The 11,383-nt window shown below is 39.1% G+C and overlaps 1 protein-coding gene across 1 annotated transcript in view; it reads left to right on the plus strand.

The window, feature by feature from the left end:
- The window catches only part of LOC100533339 (mollusk-derived growth factor), a gene marked incomplete in the record, with an annotated part of 28,700 nt that extends 18,587 nt beyond the window's left edge, over nucleotides 1–10,113 (plus strand). Inside the window, 6 exon segments of the mRNA NM_001204635.1 lie at nucleotides 697–902; nucleotides 1,527–1,684; nucleotides 3,450–3,652; nucleotides 5,408–5,517; nucleotides 9,137–9,897; nucleotides 9,939–10,113. Of these exon segments, the coding sequence (NP_001191564.1) occupies nucleotides 697–902; nucleotides 1,527–1,684; nucleotides 3,450–3,652; nucleotides 5,408–5,517; nucleotides 9,137–9,147 (688 nt within the window).
- Nucleotides 10,114–11,383: the final 1,270 nt, after the last annotated feature.

The following is an 11,383-nucleotide window of genomic DNA, read 5'->3' on the forward strand; positions in this document are numbered from 1 at the left end:
TTATTATTATAACTACAGCACACTTTCAAGGAAATCGAACTTCAGTCTACTTTTCACTCTAAATGTTTCCTGAAGTGGGACACATTCTATATCACAAAGTGCACCTCAGAGCGAGAAAAACGGACGTTTTTAAAAAGTTAATGAGTCTTAAAACCTAGAAGGATTAATCCCATGAAATAACAGTATCTTTTCAGATTGACTTTTTTTTATTCACTTTCTTCGAATAGATCTGCCAAAACACAGACCACCAGATGGTATCGAAGAAGAATGTCGACTCGTCTTTAAAATGTTTTTTAAGTCTTAGAAGTAGCCATGTCCACTTGCTGGACACTGTATTGTTGGTTTTATGTTTTGTTTTGTTTTTCTCCTCATTTATAATAAATACATGGTTGTCTGTACTACACGTTACTTACCGTAAACTTATACATCATTCCAAATCTCCACTCTTCTCGGTACAGGTTGGTGGGTTATAAAAGCATGTAGTTAACAACCTGTCTTATTCATGATGAAAATGCTAATATACGTTTACTTTCAACTAAACTTACTGCAACAAAAGAGGATATATGTCTGAGACTTGTAACAGTAAATATCTTTTTCCCCATAAAAGCAATTGGCTAGTAGCAACAACAAAAAAACAACCCAAGTTAAAATAAAAGAATGAACAACCTTTTTGAAATCCCAATTTCTTCCCTCCAGGTTCAAGAGCCAGGAAGAGATTTTGAATGAGGTAAAGATCGCAATGGATCTCCATAAGAAGTACCCAGATTTCTTCCTGGGGTACGATCTTGTGGGACAAGAGGACCCCAACTTCTCGCTGCTTCACTACCTGGACGCTTTGCTCTACCCGTCTATCCAGAATCCTCCGTATCGGCTGCCATACTTTTTCCACGCTGCTGAAACCAGTACGTATACCACGCGCAAAAGAAACATAATTTCAGCATTTGTGGGGACGTACACCTTGAAAAGAAGAAACATTTCAGTCCCTAATTGTGGTTTAGTGGTTTTTAGGCATTTAATTCTCCTTCGCATGCAGAAGCGTTGAATAGTGGGAAATTAACTTACTTTGTTGTTGTTGCTGTTTTTTGTGTTGTTTTATCTTTCGCTGCTGTTTTTTTTGTTTTGGTTATTTTTGGTTTTTTTGGTTCTAATCAAATCTCTGCGTTTTCATGTTGTATCCCATTCTGCAATGTTGGCCCTGATAAGGTAGCGAAAAGACTTTAGCTAAATTATGTAGTTATGTTGGTCACCATCTAATTACAGGTTGTCTGTCAGAAGATCTTTTCCCGAGCTGTATCTGCTTTGTACTATACACCAAACAGAAACAAAGCATATCAGATGAACAGCAAAACACAGAGGAAACAATTATGAAATCAGCTTTTACAAGGAAACTCATGCCGTATTTCAGTCTCAGAAAAAAACAACCTATAACGCCTCTTCGGGATACAAAGAAACGTTTTCACCGCATTCAATCTGAGACCGAGACGAGTAAAATACATACGTAATAACTTTGAATGTTCTGTTAACAGACTGGCAGGAGACAGAGGTTGACTACAACTTGGCGGATGCCCTGTTGCTCAACACCACAAGAGTTGGCCATGGGTTCGCTCTTATCAAACACCCGAGGTTCACAGAGCTGGCCAAAGAAAATGGAGTCGCTGTGGAGGTCAATCCTATCTCTAATCAGGTTTGTAGAGTTTTTTGTTTTGTTTTGTTCTGTTCTGTTCTGTTTTGTTTTGTTGTAGTTTGTTTGTTTTGGATTTTTTGTTTGTTTGTTCGTTTTTTGGCTTCAGATCTGATAAATTAAGTTGCACATCACATCTCTCCCCTATATTAGAAAATGATATGATAAGTTTAACGCCCCTATCAACACTGTTAGGTTATTTAAGAGATAATATTAGAGGCTGCTTTATGTTTCCCAAAATTAGTATATTTATGGGGATTTTCAGGCGCGGCCCGTCCATTGAGCACGGTCGTGTAGTGCCGCCCAAATGTTTTTTATTATTCTATTACGTAAAGCACCCACTAACATAAAATAAAAGAAGCAAGAAACAAGCACTAGCCAAATATATTATCAGAACAAGGTCCACCCTGGCGCCGTAGCTGTCATTTCTGTGTCTATAGCGTCGTAACACATCTACTATGCCATGCCAAAGTTCACACGCTTTAACTAAACACAGTAGGATATTCAACATTTGTAACTTGACCTATAAATCGCTCTTTGGGACAACCCAAGAGATGACGACACTCGTAGCGAGTTTGGCGGTACATTAATATTAATAAACGGCACATCTCTAATCTGCTCCTGCCGAGTAGTGCCGATACATAGCCCACAGTAGGCAGTCTAAAAATAAGCGCGATAGACTGTACCCTATTCAATGCCAAAAGTACATTTGTTTGTGAGCCTCGGAGTGAATTTTTGGTTCATCGTCTTGCCGCTATTTTAAGTGACTCTGTGCTGTGACCGTAAACCTGAGGGAGGTGAACGTGACATACTTAAGTCACCGTCCTATGGGTTGAGCCTTTGAATGGTTTTGTAGTGGAGTGGTGTAAGTTATTTCTGGAGTGTTCAGTTCTCATGATGAACGAATTTGAAGTTTCGCGAACAAACAGATTTTAAGTTCTAGAAATCAAGGCGACAAGTAAAGAGAATGAAAATAAAAGCACGAGTTCCTCCCTCACCAACCCAAAGATCCTAAAATTATAGCCATCTTGACAATCTTCAGCAGGCAATAGCTTAATTGTACACGCCCTTTTTTTAGACCCACGAGCCGCCCCTGGGGATTTTGCTCCTTAACGCATCTGTCTCTTCTTCCCCCTCCCCGCCCTCCTTCCAAACCTATATTCGTCGCTTTCTTGTTGCCATATAATATTGAGACTACTTGGCGATCACTTTAAAGAAATGCCTGAAGACTCATTTTGTTTAACACCATCCTCTACCAGTAAATTCAGTATGTGATATTTTTTATGGGGTCAGGGAGGTATGTACGTGGGTGAGTGGGGGGGCGGGGCGTGGGAGTGTGTGTTTTGTTGTTGTTGTTAAGTGGTTTCACAGTGTGCATTTTCTGTCTTTGTATTCGACAGTTAAGTTGAATGATGTTTCTACATTGTTCAACGTTTAGAGCCTTCTAGGGATTAGGCCCTAAAATATAAAATCCCATTCTTCTTCTTCTTCTTCTTCTTCTCTTTCTTCTTCTTCTTCTTCTTCTTCTTCTTCTTCTTCTTCTTATTATTATTATTATTATTATTATTATTATTATTATTATTATTATTATTATTATTATTATTATTATTATTATTATTACCGCCATGATTATTATTATTATTATTATTTTCCTGCTGGCCTATAGATCTATTGAGATGACTAGGTGTTTATTTCCGTCGCTCACTTGGAGCCCTTTACTGAAATTACTTGATCTAGGTGTCGTATCTTCCTGTTCTCTGTCCTGCAGATCCTGGGCCTCGTTAGAGACGTCAGGAACCACGCCCTGGTCCCCCTGATAGCAGACGACTATCCCATCGTTATCTCCTCTGATGACCCCGGGGCCTGGGAGGCCTCACCGCTGTCTCACGACTTCTACGTGGCCTTGATGGATCTGTGTGGGAGAGACACAGCTCTCACCTTCCTAAAGCAACTCGCTCTCAACTCGATACGGTGCGTAACACATGCTTTTCTGTTATGTCGTTATCAGGTTGTAGCTTAGTTTGCATTTTGTCATGGCACTGAACAAATCCCCCCCCCCCCGGACTGCCCCTGACTGTAGTGTCTTTAGGCCATTCCCAAAGGGGGGGACATTTATCGTTCATGCACGGTAGAATTGTAAATGGGCTGATTCATCATGTCACGCTCATAACTGTGCCTGATCTACAACAGGGAACTGCTGCTTTTTCTTTCCTCATCCTTACTATTGTCATTTTCCTCTACTTTTTTGTATGTTTGTCACACTCTTGTGACCTGCTATTTCCGGGGTGCCCTGATAGTCGAAGCAGACTTTGTGCTGTTAAAGTTAGAGAGGTGAGCAGAGTAAGTCTTATTCCTTGTAAAGACTTCTCTGCTGACTCCCACCCCTTGGCGCTCATATGACCTTATGCAGTTGTGAGCGCCATAAAACCCTCTACTAAAACTAAAACTAAACCAAACTGAACAAAGTCAGACTTACGTAATTTGTGAATTAATACAGAATTGAATTATGTAATGACTCCTGCTTGTTTCTCATAAACACTTTATTGAAAGTACCAAAACATTATTTTTATTTAAGCAATTACAAAATGGCATTCATTTTTTGTTGTTGAAAAAATGACAATGTTTACTTGAGTTTTATCAGAAAGGAAAAAAATGACTAAAGGCATTTGTTCAGCACCGCGACGATTTCTTCTTTTTGAGGTGTCAGGTCTGGGGAACACCTTGACGATCATGGTACACCATTTCTTCCTGTGGTTGTCTTCTCGATTTCCACTCATTTTTTATATTCATATTGTTCGTTGCAAAGTTGTTCGGGTCATCTTTGTAAGTTGTTCTTTGTTTTCATCTGCTCTTCTTTCCCTTAATCTTTCCATACAGCAGCAGATTGTCTAGTTCATTTGATCTATTTATTGGGCCAAAGAATCTCAATTGTCTTTTTCTGATTGTTCTGATTATTGGTCTTTCACAACCTGCATTACGCTTGATTCATTTTCTGAAGAAAAGAGGTAGAACGTTGTAACGGGTTGTTCAGGAATTTTGGCTGTTCTTGTGAATTTCCATTCACTCAGCTTAGTCCTAACGTTAAATACCTAGACCACCTGCAATTATAATATTATATTAAACTCAGACAACGTCGCCTTTGTTGTGTACTCCATCATAACCCCTCGGTCGCTTGGAGACTGTGCCCTGAGACGAGAGTTAATAGATGAAGAGAAAAAAATGGAAAAAAATAGAGACAGAGACAGAGACTCACACATTAAGAGAAAGAGAGAGATAGAGAGAAAGGGGGGAACAGAGAGAGAGAGAGAGAGAGAGAGAGGGGGGGGAGAGAGAGAGGAGAGAGAGAGAGAAAGGAGGGAACAGAAGGAGATGGGGAGAGAGTGGGGAGAGAGAAAGAGAGAGGAGAGAGAGAGAGAGAGAGAGAGAGAGAGAGAGAGAGAGAGAGAGAGAGAGAGAGAGAGAGAGAAATCGATCATCATCATCATCATCATCATCATCATCATCATCATCATCATCATCATCATCATCATCATCATCATCATCATCATCATCATCATCATCATCATCATCATCATCATTGTTCCTGTCGTAGCAGTTATAGCTAGCGACACGATCAGCACAAAACAACAACGACAACGGCCCCACGGCCCATTTTTTTTTTTAGTTTCTACACCTAACTTTCTCTCTTACTTCCGCCCCCCCCCCCCCCCTGTTTTTTCAAACCAGGTACAGCGCCATGTCTGACACAGAGAAAGTTGCCGCCAAAGCCAAATGGACCACACAGTGGGACAAGTTTGTGAAGACGTCCGTAGAAGGTCTCAAGCCTCACATAAATGGTAACCCCGACAAGGCCATCATCGGCTAGATTGCGTCACACGCTGACGACATTGTATATCGGACGTTTAGGGCGATTACTTCCACGACTTGACAGAAGGAGGGGAAGCGGAGGAGGGGGAGGAGGTGGCGAATTCTGAATGTACTGGAAAGGAAGAGGAGGTTTGGTGGAGGGAGTGTATGGACGATGGGAAGATAAGAAAAGAAAGTGGAGGAGGTGGTGGTGGATGTGAAAAGACGACGGGGAAGAAGAAGAGAGGAGTTTAAAAAGTGGAGGAGTAGGAGGAAGAGGCCATGAAGAAAGAGGGGGAGGAGGAAAAGGAAGAGGAGGAAAAAGAAGAGAATAATAATGCCAAAGGGTAGAATTCGTTAAAGGTGAAAAGAAAATGAAGAATGAGTGAGAAATGTCAAGATCAAGAAGAAAGTTGAGGAAAAAAAAAGTGAGGAGGAGAAGGAGGAGTAGTAATACAAGTAGTAGTGCTTTTGCGATAATTCTTAAATTAATCTACATGTTTGCTTTGTGTGTTGTTGTTTTTTTTGTTTTTGTTTTTGCAAAGTTAGCAATGCTAATTATACTAATATCTTCTGCCTTCAAACCGGACTTCCCACAACATCACTAATGGAAATATAACCCATCAAACTGCTTTTACAAAAGGAAAACAACTTTTTACTTTGCTCATTTTACCCCCAATGTGTCGCTTCTGTGTGCATGTATGGGGCAATATGGAGTGTGTTGGGCCGTGCAGTTGCGCTCATTGTCAAGGCAAAAGTTGACAGTTCACACATATATTCTAATGTTGTAGAATCCTAAACCTCTGTGTTAAAACAGTTGCAGAAAAAGCCTCCATGACGTTATACGTAGTTTTTAACAGCGAGCAGTAGGAAGGATATATGCTTGTAGTGAATCAATACCTTCACACACCGCTTCTTCTTTGGATCGATTTCTCCTTGACCGGTTTGATATTATTAATTAATGTTTTGATATTAATCTAATAAAGGATTTTATACTAATCAATAAGTCACTTGCCATTGCAAAATGCCTAGTCAAACTTTTAAACTTAGATTTATTGTAATATGGATTTACTATGAACGGTTGTGCGTGTGCCTGAAAACAGGGCCCATATGTCAGCGAAGTCACATTGGAGCTATAAAAGTGATTTAAAAAGATCACAGAACAAAATTATGTGATTTCACCAGAAAATCAAAGCTTACCATTCCTAAATCATGTTCAAATGGATTTAGTTCAGTATTATTTGTAAGTAGGATGAACAATAATTTACCGAAGGGGTGTCTAGTGCGATAAAAATTAAATCTGAAACAAAACCTAGCACAAATAGACCTTTTGTGGGTTTTCGTGTGTTTGTTGTTTGTTTTTGTTTTTGTTTTGTTTTTGTGTGCTTTTTGTTGGATGGAGGGTAGATCCAATTTGACCCAGTCTCTTAGATCTTGAGCTACATGAAAAGTACAATATTTTTTTGTATACAATTTTAAGCTTTATATCTATCCTACCCCAAAAATTATAGTGTGCATAAATACAGTTGTTTTTATTCTAAAGTCAGTACTTGCGCATATCGGGTGCAGGCCCTACAGAGAATCAGATCAGCATCACGTTTGACCTAATTTCTCACTTACTTGCATCATGATATCATTTCTGCTTTTCAACAGATAGTTTACGCAACGTTTATTCTGCACTGTACTGTCATTGACGTTTTAGACTGATGTTTATGCATACAATTTATTAATGTCAAATGTTACAACTGAATCTAGGAAGAAGGACAGTTGTTGTGCTATTGGGGGGGGGGATCAAGTTATTTGAGTTAAATGCTATTTTTTCTCCAAAACTTATGATGTTCGAACTCTATCCTACAATACCTCTAATATCCCATGAATTCCATATACCTGATAAGTGAAAAAAAAACCCAGCTGATTCTGAATTGAATATAATATACTGAACAGCATTAAAAACGCAACACTTCGTTCGCAGAGTCTGTACTCGTTTGTATCAAATGAAGACAGATTAAAAGAAATGATTTTTGAAGTTTATTCATTTTCCAACAAATGTGAACCATTTTGATCACACACATCAACTGATTTCGATACATTGTCGTCCTTCTTTCGGAGTACCCCCTTTAGACAAAGTTGCAGATAAACAAACTTTTAAATAGAAACTTTATAAAGATCTCTCTCTCTGAGTAAATTTGATGGCCATCATTAATATGTATGCAGACCAAAACACTTCTTCACATGGATTTCATAAAATGTTCATTGTTTTGTTGAGAAATTTTTTCCCCTTTTCGCGGCAGAACAATCTCCCAAAAGCTGCAGATTCGCTAAACGGCATACACTTTGAGGTTCAGTTCATCAGACACGTGCGTTACTTTAGACTTAGACATGTCCGGTACAAACACCGGCAAGTCCATGACATTCATGTTATGATCTTTCAGATGCTGTGCTGTTTGTTACTGTGGGGGCAGGAGTGTCGTGTTGGATGACTCAAAGATTCTGATTTTTCCTCGTGCTGTTTCGCGCAGTGAAGACGGCGCTGTTGTCGCAGCTTCGTTAATTGCCGTCCTAAATAAGACGTTCTTGATCTGAGTCCTGAACTTACTACTCGGCGCCTCACGCTGAGGAAAGAAACATTTCCACGCACTCATTGCATGCCTTGAGCTGTTGCTTTTGAGGAACAAAACGATTTCGCAGACTCGACAGCAAAATCTGCCTCTCTTGAGTAGGGCTGGTCTCTCGAGTCTGTCCTATTTCATGTGTACACCGGACATTTCGAAGTGTGCTAAAATCTTTATATAAGTCAAGAATAACACAAGCACTGCTTCCAAGGCAGATTTTCCCCCATGAACAAGGCGGACGCGAAAGTTGCGATCAGCTTCGCTAAGTTAAGGAGTCTAATAATGGAATATTTTTTTGGTAATTATAAAAAAGCTAGTCAGGTAAAAAGAGTTTTATTCGTTTATAATATAGCAACCAATGAACATATTTTACTTAAGCATAGTTTACGGTACAGTGACGAAAAATACTCAAGGAAATAGCAAAAATCGTGCATGGGTGTGTGAACTAACAATTGTTCACTTGTGCCTCCAAAAATCGTGACGATCAATCGTGACGATCAGAACATATTTGACTTTATTTTTAATGACCTTTCGAAAACGTTGCGTTTTTAATGGCGTTCAGTAAAAATTATTATATTTTGCAATTACCTTTATCTCAGTTTTAAAGATTGCCGACTAATGGGCCCATTTTTAGACACGCAAGGGCACATACACACAGAAACACACACAGAAACACATACACACATACACACACACACAAACACACACACACACAAGCACACACATACACAAACGCACAGACATACAAACAGAAACACACACAGAAACACACACACATACACACACACAAACACGCATACACACACGTACACACACACTCACACACACACACACACACACACACACACACACACACTCACTCACTCACACACACACACACACACGCACGCACATACCACAACATAAGACTCTCACACACAATCTTAATGGGGCAACGTGTTAATAAGAAATAAGTGTGAATCCTCTGAACAAATACTTCATTTGGTCACTTCTACAGATCGGAGCTAAGTATCAGAAGAGTTAACGTCAGCACAACAAGGCTGTTAACGGAGCTGAAATCACCACGTTCGGTAGTCAAGACTGCACATAATTTTATGTGTAAAGAAACACGCTTTTGCAGATGCCTCAAAACGACAAGGTTATACACTGCAACTGCAACGCAAAGTGTAAATCAGACAAGATCAAGCGAAGAATAGGTTGTGCTGGTTAAATGGTTAAAGACGGCTGAAGCTAGCAAATTTAACCCGCGTTATGTTAAAGGCAGCGGCGTTATGCATTGAATTATGACTTCCCAGGGTTATGTGAACCTTACACGACAACATAATAAAGCGAGGCTACCTCACTGTATGGATTTCAGCTCTTTGTTAATTATTGACTTAAAACATGACACCTTAACGTTGCACAAAAGAATTTAAACAATTTTAGATGATTTCTTTAAAAATGATATCTAGCCCTGTCTTTCTTAATGTTCAACCTTGCGCAAGACTTTAAACTATTTGCAAAGGTTTCTGTAGTTTGCGAATGTAACCTGCGCTTAAAGGCAACCATGTGTAACTTAGACCTCCAATGGTTATGCCAACCTTACATGACAACGCAATAAAGCAAGGCTACCTATATAATACATTTTAATTCTCCATGAATTATTCACTTAACTTCACTACAAAATATAGATGTAGATCAGAGTCACATTGTATGACAAACGAAGTCCAATATTACGTAATAATAATAATGATAATAATAATAATAACAATAATAATAATAATAATAATAATAATAATAATAATAATAATAATAATAATAATAATAATAATAGACTCTAATAATAATCATTTACTTTTTAAAATTTCGAGCACGAATGTCGTAAATAAAAAATAATCAACAACTTTTACTTTTCTTTTACAGCCGTGTAGCTGTTTTGAACATGACAAATTATGTATTTCATATTCATTATTAAACAGAAATTGCACAACTGCACTCAACTATTCTGTTGTGTTTTATCCTGTCAATGTTTTTGCAGTCGTTGCTATTGTAGTTCTTTTTACTGTTATCGTTGGTGTAGGCGTTGGTATTGTTTATTGTTCTTATTGGTGTAGTGGTGGTAATGTTACAAACCCTTTCCCCTCGTACCATTGGTATTTTATTGTTGATGCTGTGGTTTCGTGGCTGGGATTTTGTTGGCATTGTTGCTGATAATTTGCTGTTCTCGTTGTTGCTGCTGCTGCTGCTGCTGCTGCTGCTGCTACTACTACTGCTGCTGCTGCTGCTGCTGCTGCTGCTGCTGCTGCTGCTGCTACCTGCTGTTGCTGTCGTTGTTGTTGTCAGTTTAGCGGTTATAATTTCTTCGTTATATTTCTGATGAGGTTTTATCGTAGTCTCTTCTGCTGCTGGTATTAGAATTGTCTTAGTAGTTCTTGGGTTTTTTACGATTTCCCTCAGCATTCCTTCATCACCATCATCATCTATGCCTTTCACCCCTGGCATCGAATAGACCACATACAAGCTCCTTCCATTTATTTCTGTCCTGGGCCGTCCTATCAAGCTGGCTCCAAGTGAGCTTCATCTCTCTCATGTCCCTTTCCACACATCTCCTCCATGTTTCCCGTGGTCTACCCCTGCCTTGTGCTGCCTTGTCTGTAGGTTCCACTGCAGCGACTGTCTTATTGTGATGTTTCCCCTGGGCTTTTTGAGGGTATGACCCATCCATCTCCACCTTCTTAGTCCTATTTCTACTTCGAGTATTCCTTAGTGTTTAGTTTTCTCTATTATATATATTGGGGGAGGGGCGGGGGGAGAGGGGCTACGTTTTGCTGTTGGTTTGCTGTGTGGAGCTGTTGGTGTTGTTTTGTTAGGGCTTTTAAATTTGTTTTTGTATTTTACGTGTTTAAAAAAAGGGTCGGTTGAAATTGGGGGGAGGGGGGTATTATTTTGAGGCTTCTGCTGCTACTTTCAGATTAGATTACAGAGTTTTTGCAATGGGTTGATTCACTTGAATTTGAAGTCAATTCATGAGGAATGTAGACGTGTCGTGTGATAAGGACAATAACAAAGAGATATGGGAAAAACAATAAAAAGGGATATGATAGGAAATAGGAATGTTTATAGGGAATTGATAAGGATAACAATTTAGGAGCAGTAAGAGTTAGTCGATGGAATAGTAAAATGAAGGGGATGAAATAGTTACACAGAAGAAGTGATGATGATGATGATGATGATGATGATGATGATGATGATGATGATGATGATG

This window comes from Aplysia californica, unplaced genomic scaffold (genome assembly GCF_000002075.1).
Source record: "Aplysia californica isolate F4 #8 unplaced genomic scaffold, AplCal3.0 scaffold00288, whole genome shotgun sequence".
Classification (NCBI taxonomy): domain Eukaryota; kingdom Metazoa; phylum Mollusca; class Gastropoda; order Aplysiida; family Aplysiidae; genus Aplysia; species Aplysia californica.